The 23150-nt window shown below is 47.2% G+C and overlaps 1 protein-coding gene across 2 annotated transcripts in view; it reads right to left on the reverse strand.

The window, feature by feature from the left end:
- Window positions 1–23150, reverse strand: part of CPSF3 (cleavage and polyadenylation specific factor 3) — a 421648-nt gene that overhangs the window by 323305 nt on the left and 75193 nt on the right. For both annotated transcript variants that reach the window (XM_069606000.1, XM_069605999.1), the window contains 2 exons: window positions 22365–22454; window positions 17491–17641 (listed from right to left, as the gene is read on the reverse strand). In XM_069606000.1, coding sequence (XP_069462101.1) covers window positions 17491–17641; window positions 22365–22454 — 241 coding nt within the window. The remainder of the gene's footprint in view (window positions 1–17490; window positions 17642–22364; window positions 22455–23150) is intronic.

Below are 23150 nucleotides of genomic sequence, written 5' to 3' on the forward strand. Positions count from 1 at the left end.
GTTTATCATTGTGTGTTGGCCTCGATTTATCTTGTTACTTTTTGCATTGATTTTAGAGACGAACATACTCCATTGAACTATCCTTGCAAGCAAATAGTTTCTGATCGGCCGTAATAAATAAAATGAGTACTATTAATGAAGTTCGGCTAGCGAGACTAATTATAATTTTTTTTTTTCATAACAGGTATTTGATCCCATTCTGCCACTGCCATCTGTTTGAGACACCGGCGGATGGATTCTTCAGCAGACACCTGCAGCTTCGTGTCAACAACTGGAGCACGATCACCATATTATGGGACGATCGCCAAGGGCCCACATGCCCTTGCGCTGTACTAGTGGCTAGAAGCAACATATCAACCTTTAGGCTGGACTAGTGCCTAGTTGATGGAACAGCCTTGCGGTTCACCGTGCTTCCAAAGTGATTCTTTTTACGAAAATGAACACCCTGTGTACCATAAAGGAACAGCGCGTGACTCAAGATGAAACGGAACAGTTATTGCGGATACAGATAAAAGAAAATAAATGGCTTTCGGAGTTCATATGGCAATTGCTGAATATTCTCTAAACATTTAATGTCAAATAAATGTACTTTACCAAACCGTGTTGCGGTTTCATTTTGAAGTACAGTTTCATATTCCGAATTGTGGCGCGCTGTGTTGTGAGTTGATCTGTGTTGGTTTCCGGGTTCTGTGTGGAGTCGCGTAGAAGACGACTGGGCGCGTTTGCCTACGCAGCACAGTAACGTCACGGAGAGAGGCGGGGAATATGAATGTTTTGATAATGTCAGGCTCAGAGGCAGGGGAATTGATTTAGTGCCGCAAAAGCAGGTCAGCCAGGGCGATGGGGGAAAAGATAGGATTATCAGAAAATGGCGGCTCCCTGGTGCTTGTTTTCGCGTGCGTTTAATGGACGAAAATTCGGGTAAGGTCCATAGGAAAGTTTTCTAAAATCGAGCCACTTAGGCGTAAAAAAACATGGCCGACCCGTAGGGACAATAAAAATTTTTACTAGACCATGCCTTTAAGAGGGAATGCAAGCTTGTAAGGGTGTTACACAAAGGTCTACAATGACAAGTGTTCAGATAGACACTTGACACAAGGTTTACACTTCTTAATTTATTACACAATCATTTATAAAGCATTCACTAAATGAGGCAATCAAGATCACACAAAAGTTATACTACAATACTGAATACTAAGCAGTTGAGCTCCCTTGAAGAAGGAGCCAAATAGCATTGAAGTAGGAGCAAAACGGCATAGGTTAATAAAACGAATATTACAGTTACTCTTAAACAGTACAAATAGTTTGAGTTCACCAGAGGAGTTGATTCAATGCAATAGGTAGGCCAAAGTCAATGGACTAATGTCTTGTATAGGTAAAAACGGTTCTGGTATTTAAAACGGAAAAGTCTTTGTCACGGTTCTCGGAAGTAGTTCACGGAAGAAAAGTTCAAATGTCGGGTCACAAGCTGACTAGGCCTGCAAGTTGCCAAAGTTCCAAGCAGTGAGAGGTAAGTTATCTCGGTCAGGTTTTCACAGTACCTTATATTGAATGTTAATGTTAAAGGACATTTGTACCGCGCACTATCGCCACCAAAGTGGTCCCCTGGCGGCTCTGAAAAAGAGGAGGGGGGGGGGGGGGGTTAGTGGGAAGAAGCTGGAAAAGTGCAAGAGAGCAGTGATGTGCTGTTGGCAGCCTCAGCCCGGTGGGTCCGTTGGCTGGGCATGGGGTGTTTTATGGTCCGTAGTCGTTGTGTGCTGTTGTGCAAGTCTATGTGTGGTTTGTTTGTTGTTGCATTGTTGTGAAGTTTGTGCAGATTGCTGCGCTTTAGGCTTGCGGTTGTGTTTGATTATAGTTGGAGAGGTGTATGCAGAGGGATAGAATTGTTGGTTGGTTGGTTAGTTGGCATTGCTGTCCTTGCAATTGTGGGATTCCATCTAGGTGTGGTACATGCTAACAGTCACATTTCTATCTAGATGCGGCGCAAGCTAAAGTTCAGAATTTCATACTAATGTGGCACATGCTAACAGTCATATTTCCATCTAGATGCGATGCAAGCTAGGTTCAGAATTCTAAGTGTGGCGCATGCTAAGAATCACATATGCTATCAATCACATTTCTGTCTAGATTTGGCGCAGACTAAACTTGAGAATTCCATCTAAGTGTGGCATATGCGAACAATCACATTTCTGTCTAGATTTGGTGCAGACTATGCTTGAGAATTCCATCGAAGTGTGGCATATGTTAACAATCGATCACATTTCTATCTAGATGCGACGCAGGATAATCTTTGTGGTTCTCTCGGGTATGGTACTGGCTAACCTTATACTGCAGGCAGTGTTTGCTGTCCAGCCATGAATAGGTCTAGGCTGGTGGTCACATATCTCTCCAATAATGCATGGTGTAAATATCTCTCCAATAATGCATGGTGTAAGTCGGTAGCAATCTAGGCCATTGAGAGGTTTTTTAGAGTGGCAGGGGCTTTCTGGAGTACAGTAATTGCTCTACCCCCCACCCATGCCAGCACTTAGTTTTGTCGGTGTCTGGTGGCTTCATTGGCTTCCCCTGCTGACACCTGCAGACACATCTTGGGACCGCCAATGTGGGAGCCGCCCTTGTCCTTGGGCCCTTAGCCGCAGGGGCTGCCGGGCAGTGGGCTGCCCAGGGTGGTGGGGGGGTGGGGGTGGGGAACAGGTAAGGCCAGGGAGGCAACCAGTCATGGGAGGGGAAGGCTGGATGCAGGGAAGGGGGCCCGGGGCAGCGAGGAGCACAGGGGGGCTACTGGCGCAAGATGGAGGCTCACCTAGGCTGGGGGGGTCAGGCGAAGTACTCTCACCTCCTCTGCAGCTCAGGATACGGAGTGCAGGCGGCGAGCGTTGCGAGCCGTGGGATGGAGGCACCAGGAGGCTTAGGCCCAATCAGGCTGATGGGGCGGGTTGGGAGGCAGGAGGAGGGTGGAGCAGGGAAGTTGATGCAGGGAAGGGGGTCTGGGGCAGGGAGGAGCGCAGGGGGGCTACTGACGCAAGATGGAGGCTCACCTAGGCGGGGGGGTGTCAGGCGGAGTACTCTCACCTGCTCTGCAGCTCAGGCGAGCGATATGGTCAATAGACAAGCACTCTGGGACAAACTCAAACCCGGAAAATGACCTTGTGTAATTGTGCAACCCATCAGACTATTATACAACACCACCAGTATTCAAATTCGCATGACGGCAGATGGCGTAGTGACTGCGCTGATCAAAACCTGGAATGGGCTCAGATTTTGACGACTACATGAACATTCCAACTCGTAACCCTCTGAAAATGCCATTCTGTTGCTGCAGATGAACAAGTTACTTTCTCACCTGGTAACGTTCTTTCGATGAGATGGTCCGACGACGCATTCCACATCCACGACAGGCAATGTCCACAGCTGCGCCGCCCCGGAAAATCCCCGGCGTCTGCGTCCCGCGTTGACGATGCCGATGCGCCGCCCCCGAGGACCTCCTCCGACGGCCGACGCCGACGAAAAAGATGCAGCTGAAGACTTCTGTTCCCGGCAGTTCCTGCAGATCTTGCTGTTCCTGGGCCTCAGTCGTGGGGATAAGAGGGAGGACGCCGGAGGACTGCTGCACTGCACAGGGACTGGTCACAAAGCTATCAAATTGGCAATTCTTCGATTTCGGTTGCTGTTCTTCAAACACACAAGCTGGTGTCCTTCCCCATGGTTAATCCTAACCAGCTCTGAGAATAGTATTCAGGTGGCTTAAGAGTCGATTGGTGCCACCAACTCAAAAGAAAGAAGTCGTCCTTGAAGGAGGCTTCTCCGTCGAGGTGAACTTGGTGGTTCAGACCTGCATCAGGGCTCCACCGGGCAAACCAACGGTCCAGCAGTTGCAGCAGCCGTCCTTTTCCAGCTCGTCTTCAGTTCTTTCGTTCCAGTTGTCGACTGCTTTTCAGTCCAAGAGACTTGACTTTTAAACAGTTTTCTCCCATTCAACCCAGCCTAGCTGCCACTCACCCAGCAGGGTGGCTGTCCTTGCCGGACAGTCAGCCAGCCAATCACGCCAGAGTGCATTTGAATCTCCTAGGAGACTAAGCACAGTGAGTTTTGGGCACCTCCCTCACTTCCTGCCCACCCCAGACACTCAGGCGCCAGAGGCGGTCTTCAGTCCTGAAGCCCGCCAAAAGGCATGGAAACAAAGGGACCAAACCTGGTTTGGCACGCAGAGAAACTCTAGAAGGACCTTTCCAAAAAGAAATGTCAAAAACAGAAGACCGGGACTTGTTTAAACAATGGGGCTTAAGGCACCATCTTGAAAAACATGGCTCTCGCGGTTTTTAGCTACCAGTGTTCGCGTTCGGGAAAATTCATGGTAGTTCGTTGTAAAACCACTGCCACCTGCCATTTCGATAGGAAAGGGTAGCATTTGACTGCTACATGAGTTTTTAGACACAGGTAACCCGTTCAGCACTTTATAGGAAGATGTGCGCTGGGTCTAGGAATTTAAAAAGACTAGTAAAGTCAATTTAACCTTACATTCTCTGGGGAAACAGTAGTTTATCCCAGAGAAGGTATTTAAACATTGGGACAGCCTAAAAAAGCTTCCCTGTGTCACTGCACTGATGGTGCTGTGTAAACCACATGAAATGATTATGCCTATGGAGTTATCTAAAACTCCATAATCAAAGAACACAAGAGTAAAACGCACATCAAAATGTATGAAAGAGTGGGGAAAAAAGGCTCACACTCTTTCCAGGTAAAAAAAAAAATCAAGTCCTCAAAATCCAGCAAAGTTGCTGGGGGTCTCTAAGGTGAAGGGAATTAGCACAATTATGAGAATTCTCCCTAACAACCTGGACATTCTCTGAGCTGGCTGCATTCCACAGAGTTGCTGCTGGAAACCAAAACGCCAGAGAGAGCAACACCAGACTGTGTGTGTTGCTTTCAAGTTGGCCAAGAGCTCCAGGAAGATCCTACGGACTCCCAGGAAGCAGGACTGACCGAGCCTGAGCCCCTCAACAGAGTGCGGGACCCCAGAAGCAAGGAAAGTCCATCTTGACAGCCAGAAACCACGGTATTGCTATTTGCAGTAGTCGTGAGGAGCTGAAACACCGAAGTGCCACTTGTTGGAAAGATTGCCGTTTGCAAGCAGGGAGCATTCCATTGCAGTGCAGGAGTCCCCAAAAGTCCTCCCTCTTGTCCCCACGACTGAGGCCCAGGAACAGGGCAATCTGGAGAGCTGCACAGGAACAGAAGTCATCTGCTGCACTTTTTCTTCAATCCAAAGGTACTGTAAAGTCTGAGAGAACTTCCCTCTTATTGTAGAGTTGCTTGCATCTTCTACTACTCACAAGCCTAAACTGCTTGTGGCCCTACATTGATTCTTCCTTTCTTCAAAGACTTCGAAAACATTGTGCAAAGACTTTTCTTACTTACCTACCAGAAGTGTGTAAGCCCATTGTAGACTTTTGCCCATTGACTTTGGCCTAACCTGGGGATTCCAAAAGAATTTTCCTGCTTAAGAATATATGTGGTCTTGTTCTAATAACCTTTTCCTGTGACCAAGTTCTAAGAGTATTCTAAATGCAAACAGTAAGATATTAATGTCCCCAGCACGCTAGCTATTGAAGTCACCGGAGGGTGTAGGTTGAGACTGTGTGCCATCCCAAAAGGGTCTTTACTGATTTAGAAACTAAGAGGGAGTTGTTTTGTGCGTTGATGTTATGTTATGTTGTTACTTGGCATTTATATAGCGCTCTATATATCATTGGAATTACCTTAAAGCTCTGGTAGGTTGAATGCCCTCGGGAACCGTAATTCTGGTCAGTAGAGAGAAAGAGATGGTGTTGTAGGGTGTTAGGGAGAATTCTCAAAAATGTGCTAATTCCTCTCTACCTTGGAGACCCCCAGCTCTTTCGCTGAACTTTGGGACTTTGTACTTTTAATTCCAAATTGTTTTCTGTGTTTGTTTCTTTTGGTTATGCAGTCTAACCAACTCCATAGGCATCTTTTCATTTGTGTCGCACAGCACCCTCAGTACAGTGGCACAGGGAAACCTTTTTAGGCTTTCCCAAGGTTTAACTACCTTCTCTGGGATAAACTACTGTTTCCCAGAGTAAGTAAAGTGAAATTGACTCTACTAGTCTTTTAAATTCCTAGACCCAGCACACCCTACCTTACAATAGAGTGCTGGAGGGGTTACTTAGTATACCAGCAGTCAAATGCTACCCTTTCCTCTCAGAATGACTAGTGGCAGTGGTACCATGATTTAACCCGACCGCGAGCGCCGGTAGAGTTAAATCACAGGAGCCATATTTTTCATGGCATCTGAGCCCCCTCTGTAAAAACAGGTCCGGTCTTCTTTTTTCGCCATTTCTTTGTGGAAATTTCCTTCTAAAGTTTTGCTCTGCGTGCCAAACCACGTTTGGTCTCTTTTGGCAGGCTTCAGGAGTGAAGACGGCTCTAGCGCCCAAGTGTCTGGGGTGGAAAGGAAGTGAGAGAGGGGCCCTAAACACCCTGTGCTTAGTCTCCTAGGAGACCCAAATGCACTCTGTGGTGATTGGCTGGCTGACTGTCTGGCAAGGACAGCCACCCTGCTGGGTAAGTGACAGCTAGGCTGGAATGAATGGGATAGAACTGAAAAGGAGAGTCTCTTGGAAGGCAGAGTCGACCACTGGAAAGAAGGAACCAAAGACTAGCATGAAGAGGACGGCTGCTGCAACTCCTGGACCATTGGTTTGCCCGGTGAAGCCCTGCTGCAGGCACGAATCGCCAAGTTCACATCGACAGAGAAGTCCCTGCAAGGACGACTTCTCCCTTTGAGTTGGTGGGACCAATTAACTCACAAGTAAGCCACCTGGACACCCATCTCAGAGCTGGTTGAATTTCCTCAGTTGCTGCAGGAAACCGTAGAACCAGGGAGAGGGACACCAGTTTGTGCGCTTTACTCACAGCCACCGAAATTGAAGTTTGCCAAGTGCTAGCTTTTTTGACCAGTGCAGGAGTCCAACGTCCTCCATCTTGTCCCCACAACTGAGGCACAGGAACAGCGAGATCTGCAGGACCTGCCAGGAACAGAAGTCTTCAGCTGCATCTTTTTCTTCATTGTAAGGTACTGTGAAAGAAGACAGAGTACTTATCTCTCGCGGTGAAAGTGATTGAAAATTTTGCAACTCGCAGGCCTAATCAGCTTGTGACCCAACATATGATGATTCTTTTTACAAACTACTTCCAAGAACTTGTGCAGAGACTTTACCGTTTACTTACCGGAACCGCTTTATCCTATCCAAGACTTTAGCCCATTGACTTTGGCATAGCCTATTGAATTGAATTGACTCTTCTGGTGAACTCTAAGTACTTGCACTGTCTAAGAATAATTGTAACCTTTCATGTTCTAATCATCTTTGCCGTTTACTCCTCTTGAAAAAGATCTTGAAATAGTATTGAAGTATATTTGTGTGTCATTATATTGCCTCCTTCTTATGAATGTTTTATAACTGACAGATAAATAAATTAATAAGTATTTATCAAAGTAACCTTGAGTGTAAGAGTTTATTTGAACACTTGTGATTGCAGACCTCTGTGTAATTACTGCTCACATTCCCCTCTTGAAATAAGCCTGGCTGCTCAGCTCCGCTACCAAAACTGTGTAGTACAGATTTATACCAAAGATTGGTTTGCTTACACCTGTAGTCCTAGTTGTGTGTAGTGTTCCCGAAGGGTACTGCATACAAACATTGCCTAACATAGGGTGCACCAGATGTGTGTGCAGCTGATGTAATTGCTGGATGGTAGCTGCATTCTAGCGTTCGGTGTGGTGCTGAAGATATCAGCTGGCTGTGTGCATTCTGGTGGGTGACACTCAGACTGGGCTCTGGCTGCGTTAGGCCTGAAGGACACATATGTGAGCAACTAGGCCGGAATGTGCTTGGCTGGCTGCCTATTAGGATGATGAGGTGCGCATGGAGTCGTATTAGTATGCTAAGAGCTAGGCCAAATTGATCAGGGGTATAGCTGCGTTCTAGTTGAATGATGGTGTATAGTAGAGTAAGCGTAGCGATATGATGGTTATCTTTAAGGTCCTTCTAAAGTTTGTCTCTGTGCGCCAAACCAGGTTTGGTCCCTTTGTTCCTACGTCTGGCAGGCTTCAGGACTGAAGACGGCCTCCGACGCCCGAGTGTCTGGGGTAGGCAGGAAGTGAGGGAGGTGCCCAAACTCCCTGTGCTTAGTCTCCGAGGAGACCCAAATGCACTCTGGCGTGATTGGCTGGCTGACTGTCCGGCACGGACTGCCACCCTGCTGGGTGAGTGGCAGCTAGGCTGGAATGAACGGGAGAGAACTGAATAAAAGGCAAGTCTCTTGGCTTGGAAGGCAGAGTCGACCACTGGAACGAAAGAACCGAAGACGAGATGGAAGAGGACGGCTGCTGCAACTCCTGGATCATTGGTTTGCCCGGTGAAGCCCTGCTGCAGGTCAGAATCGCCAAGTTCATCTCGACAGAGAAGCCCTCCAAGGAAGACTTCTCCCTTTGAGTTGGTGGGACCAATTAACTCGCAAGCCACCCTGATACCATTCTAGGAGCTGGTTGTATTTTCCTCAGAGTGCTGCAGGAAACCAAATAGCCAGGGAGAAGGACACCAGTTTGTGTGCTTGACTACAGCTACCAGAATCAAAGATTTGCCTTTGCCAGCTTTTTGACCAGTCCCAGGGCACTGAAGGAGTCCCCCGATGTCCTCTCTCTTGTCCCCACGACTGAGGCTCAGGAACAGCAAGACCTGCAGGAACAGAATTCAGCTGCATCTTTTTCTTCGTTGTAAGGTACTGTGAAAACCCGACCGAGAGAACTTACCTCTCACTGCGAATGTGCTTGGAACTTTGGCAACTTGCAGGCCTAGTCAGCTTGTGACCCGACATATGATTCTTTCTTTTACAAACTAATGCTGAGAACTTTGGCAAAGACTTTGCCGTTTAACTTCCAGAACTGCTTTATCCTATACTAGACTTTAGCCCATTGACTTTGGTCTAACCTATTGCATTGAATCAACTCCTCTGGTGAACTCAAACTATTTGCACTGTTTTAGAGTAACTGTAATATTTGTTTTATTAACTTATGCATGTTTGCTCCTCCTTCAAAGTAGTTTAAATGCCTCAGAACCTGATCTTGGTAAGTACTGAAGTATATTTGTGTGTGATATTGCTTGCCTCCTAGTGAATGTTTTAGAAATGACTGTGAAATAAATTAATAAGTCTTTTTACCAAGAAACCTTGCGTATAAGAGTCTATTTGAATACTTTTAATTATAGACCTCTGTAACACCCTTACGGCTCACATTCCCTCTTGAGATAAGCCAGACTGCTCAGCAGCGCTACCACAAAACTGTGTAGTACAGACTTATACCAAAGGCTGGTTTTGCTTGCACCTGTAGTCCCAGTTGTGTGTAGTGGTCCCAGTGGGAACTGTATACAAACTTTACGCAACAGCTCTACTCCCCACCCATGCCACACTTACTTTTTGGTTACTGCTGGTCACTGGCTTCCCCTGTGGACACCTGCTGGCACTTTCTGGAGCCACCTCTGTTGGAGCCACTCTTTGCTTGGGGCCCTTAGATGCAGGGGGCTACCAGGCAGGGGGCTGCCCTGGGAGGGTCAGATATGACCAGGTGAGGCAGCCAATCAGAGGCAGGGGGTGGGAGGAGAGGGGAAACCAGGAAGGGATGCCGGGGACGAAAGCAGGCACATAGGGCTTGGGAACACCAATTGGGCAAAATGGAGGAGCGTGGATTCCTGGACTCACCAGCTCCTTGGAGGAGAAAGAAAGCAGGTGGCGCCAAGCGGGTTATATTGCTCCCTTCTGAAGAAGGCTTATTCTAACTGATGAATTAATAATTGTTTATTCAAGAAACCGTGTGTGCAAGTGTTTATTTGAATACTAGTCACTGTGAATCTCTATGCAACTCCCCTACAGCTCACACTGAACCCTCTTTTTTTTAAACCTTTATTTTTTCTGTTGAGTACAGTATATATCATAACAAGACATTTCCGGAGAGAGTGAAATAACGTAGAGCCTCTGATCGCATACCTACCTTATTCATACCGTGCACCCCAACCGCATATTGTGCTGTCCCACATTTAATTATTTACTTTTTGCTTTTTGAATATTGTCTTTTATGTCTATTTACATTTGCTAGAACAGTTCATTAGGAGTCTTCCAAGTCCCGCCTCTTGATTGTCTCTGAGGTAGGTACGTAATGGTGCCCAAATGTCTTCTGGTCTACTGGTAGAATTTACACTATTCACACATTGTTCTTCCGTGTTTTGAACATACAGTAAGTCACGCAGCCATGCCTCTACTGTGGCGGATGTTTTGGATTTCCATGATTGTAGTGTGTTTCTTTTCACCCCTGCCCCTGCCACAGCCACGACTGAGTTTTTACAGAGGCCTTTCCAATGTCGCCCAGAACATATTGGAGCGGGAGAGCTGGGATCTGTGATCCTGCGATGTCCCTTATTTTTTCAGCTGTACATTCCCAAAAGGACTATATTTGAGGGCATTCCCAGTACATGTGTATAGAGTCTGCGTTGTGGGCCCCGCATTTGGGGCAGACTATTGGAACAGAGGGGTCATACTTGGAGACCTGCTTGGGGGTTATATTTAAGTGGTTTAGGATTTTAGACTGAATTAGCCTAAAGTTAGCGTTAATAGATATGTCCTTGGTGTACCTACAGTATCTGGACCATTGGGTATCTTCTAGGTCGATGTGCAGGTCCCGTTCCCATTTTCTTCTCGTTGTGTTCCTTGAGGGGGTGTGCTCTTGGGCCACTTTATATAGGCTTGACACTGAGCCATTGAATCCCTCCGGAGATAGCACCGCTGTTAGGAATTCCTGAGTCGGGGGACTACAGGGAAAGACGGCCATTTCTTTTTGCATGCAGCTTTTAATCTCTAATACTGTAAAGTGGTAATGAGTTCCTTCCCCACTTTGTTGTGTACTATGTCAAGTGTTGCAAAACTACCCTCTGGGAACAGGTCACCTATTTTCATTTCCTTGTCGGGATCCCACTTACGCTGTGTCAAATGTTGGCTCCAAGTCCAGATGGTGCCATAGGGGGGTGTATGGCCAATCAGGTGTCTCGCACCCGACTCTGGCAAATAGCACTGCCCAGGTGCGGACTGTAGAACTCACTGTGTCTACTTTTATATTGCCCTTTCTGGTTGTGCAGAGCATCGTCCGAATGTCTGCTCGGGCTACTCGATTTTCTCAGCCCGCACATGAGCATGTTTTTCTGCCATTTCCCCCCAGTATTTTGCAAAGTGCGCCTGAGCTGCGTGGAAGTATAATACGAAGTCTGGGGCCCCCAGTTCCCCAGTTTCATATTGCTCGCATAGCCTAGGCCATTTTAGTCTCACCGATTTCCCCGCCCACACAAAGTTGACTGCTAGTTTTTGTAGCCTCTGAAAGAAGTCCCTGTCCGGCCAAATGGGTATTCCGCAAAACATATAGTAATTTGGGTACAACCACCATCTTGAGCATGGCCACGCGGCCATACATAGATATCAGCAGTCTGCTCCAAACTGCAAGTTTATGTTCTAGGAGTTTCAGGTATGGCTCATAATTGTTCGCGTAAAGGGTTTGTTTGTCGGTGGACATTATTATTCCCAGGTATCGGGCTGTAGGGGGGACCACTTAAAAGATGCTGTGGCAGGGGATTGCTCTGTGGCTGGAGTGAGTGGGACGATTTCTGATTTTGTCTGGTTAATTTTATAGCCGGAATACGCAGAGAATGTATTTATTTCCTGCATTATCGGTGGCAAGTGTACTTCCGGACATCTGACATGCACCATAGTATCATCTGTGTATAAGGACAGTATTTGGGGGTTCCCTCTGATACGAATACCCCCCTCCACATGTGCTCATGCCCGACCATAGCGGCCATACCCTCTATTGTGAGCGCAAATATGAGAGGGGACAGTGGGCAGCCTTGGCGGGTGCCCCTACCCAGTTCGAAAGAAGGGGACAGCGTGCTATTAGTCCTCACTACTGCTACAGGACTCTTGTACAACATACGGATGAAGCTCTTAAATACAGGCCCAAGCCCCATTTTGTCTAGTATTGCAAACATGTAGTCCCATGACACTGAGTCAAATGGTTTTTTGGCATCAAGTGCAATTGTGGCTGCCTTAGCTTTTAGGTCTAACTGTGATGTTATTGCAAAGAATCTCCGTAGGTTTAGCGCCGAATGGGATGTGATCAATCCCGTTTGATCTGTGTGGATTAATGTATTCATGTGCGGGAGCAGTCTATTTGCTATTGCCTTCGCATAAATCTTTGCATCTGAATTTATCAGTGACAGTGGGCGGTAGGATGCAGGGTCCTGCGGAGGACTGCTTCTCTCATGGTGCCTGGTAACTTTCCCCTCTCAAGTGCCTCTTCCCAGATTTCCAGCAGTCTCAGGGCCAGTTCAGATTCAAATACCTTGTAGAGGTCAAGTGGAATGGCGTCCGACCCAGGGGCTTTGCCCGCATGGAGGTCTGAAATGGCTTGTTTGATTTCTTCGGCTGTCAACGGTTGGTCAAGCATTGATCTTTCCTCGTCTCCCAGTGTAGGCAATGGGAACGAGTCCATATATGTTAGGAGATCTTGAGTCATTGTGTCCGCATTTGCGTATAGTTTGGAGTAGAATCTTTGGAACTCATTTCGTGTGGAGCCGTCCTTGCATTCCCTTTGCGTCGTGGATACTGGGAATAGGTCTTGATCCCTGTTCGGTTCCGAGAAGGATTGCCATAGTTCCCTTGCCCTTATAGGTTGGGTCATGTAGAGAACTTTTTCTGCAAGCATCTTGAACTTTTCCAAATGTTCTTGTATTTTTTGCAGTTGTTCCTTCTCTGGGGACATGGTTTGTTGCGCCTCGAGGTCCTTCAGTTCCCTTTCTATCTGTGACAGACTTTTCCTTTTTCCCTCAGGGTTCCATATGATGTCCCCATCAGCTGGCCCCTGAACCACACCTTGAACGTCTCCCACAATGAGCTCTGGGTCCGTATTGTGCCAGCGTTGCGCCCAAAGAACTCCTCTATCTCTATTCAGAGTGGTTCAATTACTGATTCGTCCTTCAGCAGTTCTGGTGGCATGCGCCATGTGCGGGTGGTATGTTCCATGGTCTTGGGAAACATTCTCAGGAGAACCGGGGAGTGGTCTGACATTGTGCGTAGTAGGATTGAGCACTGTTCCATCTGTGGCATCAGTTCAAGGGAGCACAGCCAGTAGTCAATTTGAGAGCTGGTACCATGTACCCCTGAGTCAAATGTATAGTGCCGCTCCAGAGGGTGCAGTTCCCTCCATATGTCTACCATGGGTATGGTAACCATTGCCTGCTTGAGCGCGAGTGCCGCCTTGGTAATTGGTCTACGGTTCCCCGCCAACTGGCCCATCTCTGGGTCCATAGTTAAATTGAGATTGCCGCCCCAGATCACTTTCGCTGTACCAATTGGTGACATTATTTCCATGATGCAGAGATAGAAATCGGGGCTGTCTGTATTTGGCCCATACGTATTGACCAGTATGGTTTCCCTGTTATGCAGCTGCCCCCACATCACCGCGTAGCGGCCCTCTTCATCTACCAATACTTTGGACGTCTGGAAGTTCACTCTCTTATGTACTATTGTGAGGACCCCTCTCACCATCGAGGAGTAGTTTGTCGCCGCTTTTATGTGACCACAGTTTCGTGCGAAAGCATTCGTAACTTTCCTGGTGACATGTGTCTCTTGTAGGAATAATATGTCAATCTTATGCCGAGTTGCATATGCTAGTATCTTTCTTGCTATCGGATGTGCTAGAACCCGCACATTCCACGTGAGTAATCCAACCTCTTGCATCTCCTGCATCTTCGGTTGTATTGTCGTAGGTATGCCGCGGTCTCACTCTACGCTGAGGTATTGCCCCGTTACTTGTGCCATACTCAGTGTTTAGTTGTTGCGCCCCATCTCTTCTTTTGACTGTATCCTGCTGACTTAGTAGTGTGTTTGTGGTCCAAGTGTACGTGGGTGCTTCTTGTTCTCATGGGCAACTGGCCCAACTACCACCACCACCACCTCCCTCACCAACGACCCCCACCCCCCAACTGGACAGTATAAAACCCCTTGAACTTTCCCCACTCCCCCCTCCCTCACTATCCCCCTAACTGGACAGTGTAATTCCCATTCTGAACTTCATCATTTGAAACAAAAATCAGGCGGCCCTGCTTGGTCAGTCTGTCCTTCTCCCTTTCCCGACCAGACTGATCTGGTGGCCGCTGCACCGTTATCGTATGAATCCAGATTGCTTATTTTCAAATGTTCGAACCAGGTTGTGAGTTCCTATCCTCCTGTGTTGGCGGGATATTGCGATCGATATAACTCATGGCTTCTTGCTGGGAATTGAAGAACTGTGCCTTTCCACCGCGCTGAAGGCGTAGTTTGGCGGGGGAACAGCATTGCATATAGGATGGAGTGTGCCCTGAGCGCTTTGACATAGATGAAAGTGCGGCGTGCGGCCTGCACACCGATGGAAAAGTCCAGGTATATGTGCATCTTATTGGAGTCATACTGTAGAGTGCCCTTCTCCCTAGAGAGGCGAAGTATCATGTCCCTGTCCCGATAATTAAGGAGGCGGGCAATGATGCGGCGGCGCCCCCTGTTTAGGAGGGGCAGTTAGGACTCTGTGGCCTCTTTCGATTAAGAATTACTGCACTTCTGGGAAGACGGTGCAAAGTACTTCCTCCAGGTACACCTCCATTGTGACGTTGAGCTGCTTTTCCGCTAGCCCAAATACCCTTATATTGTTGCGGCGTGACCTCGATTCGAGATCGTCGCACTTCATTTGTACTTGGGCTAGGTTCTTTTTGATGGTTTCGATGTCTTTGCCATGGTTTATCACAGCGTCCTCTACCATACCAATGCGACTCTCCGTCTACGCTACACGTGTGTTCATCTGGTGTAGGTCTGCCTTAATTGACGCCATTGTGGTCCCCATTTCGTTTACTTAGAGTTTACTGCCGCAAAGCCAGCTTGAAGGGCTGCCATATATGGGTCCGCTGGGTCACCTGTCGGGCGAAGAGGCATTGATTGGCTGGCCTGTAGTGTTTCATCGCTCCTGCCCTCCTGACCATTGTTTGTGAACGCATCCATGGGGCCTTTTTTGTTAGCCTTATTGCCTCTGGGCATGTCTTATATAGCCGTTATGCGTCGGCCGAGCCGTAGGACTCGGGATGGGCAGTGGTGCGGAGCCAGAGGAGTTCAGCGACCAGATTTTAAGACTAATGTCACAGGTAGGGCTCTGAATTTCCGGTCCAGCCGGATACTAATTTCAAGATGTGGAAAATTGATTTACCACCAGTCCTCTGCGGAGTACACCAAGGGTACCAGCCAGTGGATGCAGGATCTGACCGACTATGTAGCCAGGTTTTTATTTTCAGCTCCCCATGGATAATCAGGTGGACCTTGTCCCGCAGCCACCCTCAGTCACGACAAATGCAGGGGTCAATTTAGCCCTTGGTTTGAAGTATTTGGCTCGTGGGGTTTCACCTCTATCCCCAGTGTTTCACCTACCTGGTGATTGGAGCGCAGAAGGTGGTAGCTCACCCACAACCCAGCAGGCCAGCCGCTCGTACACAGCACACACAGTGGCCGCCAGGGAGGGGAAGCCCACTCAGCCTGCCGTCTGTTGTCTAGTGGTCACCGCAATATCAGGTATGATGGTTGGGTCGGGGGAGGGGTCCCACCTCGACCCAGCTGGCCGGGCCGCTCGCCCACAGCGTACACAGCAGCCGCTGGGGGGTGAGAACCCTCTCCACCCGCTATCTGTTGCCCGTAGCCTGGTGGCTGTGCCCGCCAACATGCTGCGTATGAATGACGATGGGGGGGGGGAGGGGTGGAGGGAGGGGCCCACCCCTGCCCCAGCGGGCCATCACCACCACCCGGCGCGCCCAGCACGGCTGCCGGGACGGGGGAAGCCCTCTCCGCCGCACCTAGCAAGGGGCTACGGCCCGACTCACAGTGGATGCGTGGATGGTAGTGGAAGGAAGGCCCCCTCCTGACCCCGCAGGCCAGTCGCAGGCTGGCACCCACGGCGGCCCCCAGGGAGCAGGGGCCCACCCCACACAATGCTGTCCGCGGGGCAGCAGTCTCCCTCCCGACAGGAGGCCCCGGCCGCACCGACTGCCCCACCGTCAGTGGCCACGGCCGTTTCTCGTTTCTGGGATCCTGGGGTGCGGCCACAGGTACCCCAGCAGGTCTCGGAGGGTGCGGGGTGGGGGGGGTACAAGGCCGCGACTCACTCCCCGGGGACTCGCGCACCCTCCAGCACAATGCTTGTATGTATGCAGTCCAGGCGCTCCCGGGTTTCAGCTACTCGATCCGCCGTTTCATGAGCACTCTTCACCTCCGGATTCACAGGATTTTGGAACGGATATTCTTTTCACGGCACAGCAACGCCCTCAGGCAGCCATCATCACCGGCGTCCAACAGCGCCCCCTCCACACTGACCCCTCTTGAGATAAGCCTGGCTGCTCAACACGCTACCAACCTGTGTAGTACAGACTTATACCAAAGGTTGGGTTCCTATTGCCAGGGGGTCAGTTTTGTTGTAGTGCACCCAAAGGGTACTGCATACAATCTTGCCTAACACCTTGTTTTTTGACAGTATGTTGGTATTGAATCCCTTGTAACTTTTTTTTGTTAAGTGAATTCCTGGCCAAATTTGCACCCTTTTCTTCCCACATGTAGGCGGCCATAACGCCACCAAGGATTTTTGGTCTGCTGTAGTGGGGTGTGAGACAATCATTATTAAAAAGGTGACAATATATATATATATATATATTTTTTTTTTTGTAAGAGCTAGGAATAAAAAGTTTACAGTTCTGAATTCGCCATTTTCCAAGCTTTCAAGAAAAGGTTGAGTGGAAAGAAAAATAATTTTCTTTCGTAAGTGTACCTTTAGTTTTGTGAGCGGTAGGTGATTTTCCTTTTTTTGTATGAGGACATGCTTGCACGGAATGAAAGGAGGAGGATAGGATGGCTGAATGGTAACAAAAAGGCATACATTTCTGAAAAAGTAGTTAAAATTCCAAATTCAGGAAGGGGTCCTTTGCGCAGATCAGGCAAGAGCCATTTACCCATAATTCCAGTAATTTGCCATAAAATTACAAAAATTACTGAAAGAAAGTATGTGCTGGACAAGTTTGCAATCCTAAGGTAATGGCTTCCATGAATATTCAGAAAAGCAAGGTACCGCTACATTCCCCAAACTCTTCTACTTAGGAAATCACATATTTTTCGTAATGTTTCACAAAACAAGAAATACCACGATCCAAAAACCAAGCCATGATGCACAGTATTTTTATGCCGACGACCTAAAGTGACTTACTGGATTACTACTTAGGAAGTCTCAACTCTTTTACTTACAATACATATACACTGAATTTGTATTACAAATATGATAATTTTGAGATTTAAAGAAAAGCAAAATTTGGTTCATACCTAATATTAGCAGCAGCTCTTGAGCACGTCCGAGGGCAAATACAGGAATGAGCCCTCGGCCACCACGATTCACAATGTCATGCACTGTATTACAGAAACGGGCTTCCCGCTCTTCCCGCTTCTCATGGATGTGGGTACCATAGGTGGATTCCTTAAGAAAGCACAACGTGCCATTATTTGTAAGGCATGGATAAAGATAGCACCCCCAGTCATGGACAAAGCAGTGAAGTGAACACAGCAAATAATTAAGGCAATTGATCAACCATTCAGCACAAAGGAACACACCCTGTGTCCATTCACATTAATACGCTATATAATTTAATTAGAATGGCAAATTACCTCTCTTCACTGAATCACAAACTTCAATGCATTTATCTGGATGAAATATGCAATTATAAACAGTTCAGAGTAGCCAAAAGTAAAAACAAAACAAGCGTTGCTCTGGGAAGGGACTAGAATTGCAGCTCATTTCACCCTGAGGTTTACCTTGCTGTCTCCATCAAGCTGCAAAGACTTCTGACACAGGCCACAGTGAAAACTCCCACCTCCACTGCCACCAAAAGACACACTCGCCAGGCATATTAGCGATGTTGCAACACTACAGGGGATTTTTCATGATTGAACACCAGGCAGAAAAGAAGGGGGGTGGATTCCTCAAAGGTATGCTGCACCCTGGCTTGCAAAAGGGGATAGAGCAGTGTGGCAGCCACAGGGTGGTGAAGAGTGTGTTGGCAGTGACAGACAGGAGTTATGGGGCTGGGTGCAGTTACCAATATGTCTGCAATCTGCAGCTTGGAGTCTCGCTGGCCCCTTTCTAACTAATGGAGGGTTATGGTGGGGGTTGTTACGCAATCTCCGTTAGGGAGATGTATCTTTTTTATTCTTCATCCCGTCTCCTAGTGAGATCCCCAGCTCATTTGCTGGAGTTCTGGTACTCTTTTCTTTCAATCCTGAATGAGTGGAGCCTTTTTCCACTCATTCATTCTTGTGGGCTCTGTATTTTGGAACTCTATTCTTTGTATTCTACCTGCACTATGGAGTCAGCCTGCCCCATAGCTCTTAAAAGCTTCTGTATTTTACTACTTCAGTGTTGCTGGGGACCCTTACATTCTTTTTCTATGTCCTGTTAGGCAAGATTGGATACAGTAACCCTGTGGAAGACTACACCAGCCTTGTCCTCGTGGTAATGGGTAACAAACCTATTCGTATAGGTCTGTACTACACAAGTTGGTAGAGTGACTGAGCAGCCAGACTTATCTCAAGTGGGGGTAAATGTGAGTTGTAGAGCGGTAACACAGATTCAAAATTACAAGTATACAAATAACACTTACACTCAAGGTTTAGTAAAATAATTATTTATTTAACGGTCAGTTTAAAGTAAGCCTTCTTTAGAAAGGGCAATATGCAACAAAAAAAATACACTTCAAAACACTTACTCAGATTTAGGCTAAGCAAGTACAGATTTGTTAGGGGCGCACACACCCCCCCCCCCCAATTACTAGGACAGTTCACTTAATGCAATACTGAGGTTGTGGAAAAGGAAAAGGTTAGTGACGGAAAAGGTTATCAGAGCATGTGAATACTTTTCAATCTCCCAATGAAGTCTAGATTAGATCTTTCCCAGCAATACAAATTAAACTTATGTACTACCTATGGAGGGAAAGTTAGAACCAAAGTCAAAGGGTCAGAGGAGTCTACAAGGAGCCAGGACAGTCAAAGTCAATTTGAATAATGTCTATGGAGCTGAGGCATTTCTTTAGATAGCACAAAAGCCTTGGACAATGTTCTTTAGAGTTTGTAGTAAAAAGAATCACTGTTGGGCCAAAAGCTGTGAAGGGCAGAGCTGGAATCAACACTGCAAAAAACAGCTACTGCAAGTCTCCAGTAAGAACAAGAAAGCTACAGACACGAGAGGCAAGTACCCCTTCTTCAAGACAGTACCTTGGGTTGGAAGAAGAGGATACAGCTGGCTTCTGTTCTGGTTGCAGTCTTGCAGATCCTGGGTTCCTGGGCCTCAGTCTTGGGGACAAGAGGGAGGACGTCTGGAGGACTCTTGCCCTGCACTGCAGTTTGAAGGTCGTCGTCGGCTACGGATCTCTTTCCAATTCAGCAGCACGTCACGGTTTCAGCTACTGGTCAATCGCACCACCGTGGTTCTCGGAAACTTGATGGGCTTCCCTTGCTCTGCTTCCGGAGGGTCCTCTGGATCTTCTTGGAGCTTGGGTCAGGTTTAAAGACTATGGACTCGATTCGGGGTTTCCTGACCCCTGGCACTCGGTTCCACCAGCAGCGAAGAAGTACAGCCAGCAGGGAGAGGTTTTCCAGCAAAAGTTTTTCTTGGGGTCCGTTGGTCCCAACAACCCAAGGGAAGAAGTCATCCGTTACGGGCTTCTCTAGTCTATATGAAACTGGAACTTCAGCACTTTAGCAGGCCTTCACTGAGCAAACCAACAATCCAGGAGGGTGCAGCAAGCTTCTCCTTCAGTTTCCTTTGTCGGATGTTTCGTCCAGTGGTCGACTGCCTTATGTTCAAGAGACCTTGCATGTTTCTACCATTCTCCCATTCATGCACAGCCTAGCTGTCACTCAGCAGGGTGGCAGTCCTGCATTGAAAGCCAGCCAGCCAATCAGCACTGGGTGCATTCTGGTAACCAAAGAGACCAAGATCGGGGAGTTTCGGGCACTTCCCTCACTTCCTGCCCTGCCAGACACACTGGAGCCAGAGGTGGGTTTCAGCATTGAAGCCTGCCAAAGGCAAAACTAACAAAAGGGTTGAACCTGGTTTGAGACACAGAGTAAAACATAGGAAAGACCTCACAAGCAAGAAATGGCAAAAAAAAGGACGGGGCCATTTTGACTAAACGGGCACCCATGGGTGCAATACTGCAGCTGAGGATTCAGCCTGCGGTAAGCACACAATAAAAGGAAAATTAAACCACTGCCACAAGCCATTAAAAGTCATGAGGGTATCATAAAATGTTACATGCGTAAGTAGGAAAAGGGGCTACTAAGTAACATCCCCAGTATGTCCACATAAGATGGGGTATACTGAACCTACATAGAAATAAAGGGTAAGTAAAGTAAATTTTAGGTTACGACAAATCCAAAGGACTTCTGTGACACAGCACTGAAGGTGCATAGGCATCTACTTTTGTCACCGCACGAAAGTAGATGCCCATGAAGTTCGTCAGACTCCAAAAACAAAGAAAACAAAATCAGAGCAAAAACACAAGAGTGGGAAAAAGGTCTCACTCACTCCAGGATAAAAACTTAAAGTCCAAAAGTCCAGCAAAAGAGCTGGGGATCTCTAAGGTTGAAGGGAATTCGCACAGAAATTAGAAGTTACTCACCATAGTGACTAACGTACTCTTAGTCCATAGTCCCCTTTCCTCCATACTGTAGGGGTGTCCTTTCCAAGGGACGGGAGACGGAACCTTTGTCACCAGAAAAAACCTTCCCCGTTAAATTTAGAGGCGCGCAGGGGTGCGGCCCAGGGAGCATGCGCTCCCCCGACTATGCTCTCCGGCGCCACACCTCAGTCCCCAATGACGCGTCAATAGATTTAACATTGCCTAAAAACACTAGTATTATTAGGGGGGAGGTTGGTGGGACGTATGGAGGAAGGGGGACTATGGACTAAGAGTACATTAGTCACTACGGTGAGTAACTTATAATTACTCTTACGCCCCGTCCCCTTTCCGCCATACTGTATGGGCGATTACAAATGATTGTAGCCCAATGGTGGAGAGGAGACCCTCCTTAAGCAAATATGTTCCTGAGACCCGCCATTCCGAAAGCCGCACCAGATCTAGAGCCGGCATCCAAACAGTAATGCTTGCAGAAAGCCGAGGGAGAGGCCCAAGTGGCCGCCCTGCTTATGACTTGCCAAGGGACATAGCGCTGGAATGCGATGGCCGTTGCCTGGCTGCTCAACGCGCTACCAACCTGTGTAGTACTGTAGGTTGGGTTCCTATTGCCAGGTGTTCAGGGCTGTTTTACTGCATACAATCTTGCCTAACAGTCAAAATAATCTCCTTTCGGACTGTGCTTCAATGTCGAATTCTTATATACATATCTAATGATGTTTAACACATTTGTCCTCCAATGAGTTGCTGCCCAAAGACGGAGTAAACTAAGAAAAACACCAAGAATGTCGACGCTTAAGTGAACATGGGTACCTGTACAAGTAAAATAGGGTTAGTGAGACTGGTACGCCCCTGTCGATGCCCTATTTTTCAACTAAAAAAAACAGTGGTACTCCAAGCCAACCACTACATGGCAGACTAAGCAAAATATGAATCCAAGCAGATTCACAAGCCCTAAACATACACATAAACACACTCATCAAGTGTGCCTTGGTGTAATACAGTAATAGATTTATGTTATACTGATCTGTGTGGGTCTTTTTATTTACTATTTCTGTAAAGTGTTCACTGTAACACACAACAGTGTCACTTCCTGCTTGTCCTAAACTACTTTAGGATAGTGGATACGCTCAACTGGGGTTAGGTTAGCCTTTTCAAGTACTAGTACATGCAGTGACTTCGAAACACCCTTCGAAAAATTCACAACAATTTTTCAGGATAACAGGCATTCTCAGATCGGCATCCTCTTTTGCAGCCTTGTAGCTCTGAAATACAAACATTTGGAACTCAAACTCTGACCAGTTGCCATGATTGCCCAAAACCTCCAGTTTTGTCCCAATGTTTCCATTAAGTTAGTTTTATTACAATAAGCATGTCAAGAGACACAGCCTTTCTCAGAGAAGCAAATGGTGTACTGTTGGATGCCTCCCCTTTAGTAGACTAAACAGAAATCTAAGTACAAGTGTCTTCAAGAGATTGCAATGGATAATAAATGGGAGCAAAACTTACAATGATGAGAATATCTGGTTTAATGTTGGGAATCTCTGCAGCCATCAAGTGTCTGTCTTCCTGCCTTGAGAAGTCACCAGTGTAGAGGATCTAGAGAGAAAGGAATAGTGATTTTAGAGAAATGCGATACAAAAAAGTGTTAAGCGATAGCTAGAATGGATTTCTAAACTGTGGCCTGGTGGACAGATTTTTAGGAGGCCATCCTTGTTATAGTGAACAGGGAGCAACGCCTGGGAGTTCGACAAACAAATCAGGGTAGCACGGAGAGAGGCCAAGGCTAAATCTCAGGAGAGGCGAGTGGGGTCAGAGGTCCACAATGAGTCCACACAGCGAAACGCCAAGCATTACACTTAAACAGCAAGTATAAAAATACCATATTTATTTGAGGCCCAGAAAACACATTATGAAAAATTACTAATGGCAGCTAATACATAATACTAAACATTATAAATCATATACAGTCACTGTAGTTGGTGCACCATAATCAATTCACTACCCCCATACCTGAAAAGGAAGGGAAGTAATTAGATGAGCACCAACTGTCAACAGGAACTGCAATCCTAATTTATAAAGTCCAACCCTAAATTGTATGGTGCCTTATGCCCGAAAGTTCAAAGATTTCCAAGAGTTTAGGCGTCAGAGAAAAATTAGGAGGGGGGACCTGGGGACATGAAGATGGGTCAAAAGTCAGAACAGGACGTATTCTATTGAATAAGACTTTTCCCAACTTTCGGAGGGCTTTCAGCATCAAGTTATGTCAAAGCTAAACAGTTATTCAAACTTGAA

The sequence above is a fragment of the Ambystoma mexicanum genome, chromosome 4p (genome assembly GCF_040938575.1).
Source record: "Ambystoma mexicanum isolate Mex_15411 chromosome 4p, UKY_AmexF1_1, whole genome shotgun sequence".
Taxonomy (NCBI): domain Eukaryota; kingdom Metazoa; phylum Chordata; class Amphibia; order Caudata; family Ambystomatidae; genus Ambystoma; species Ambystoma mexicanum.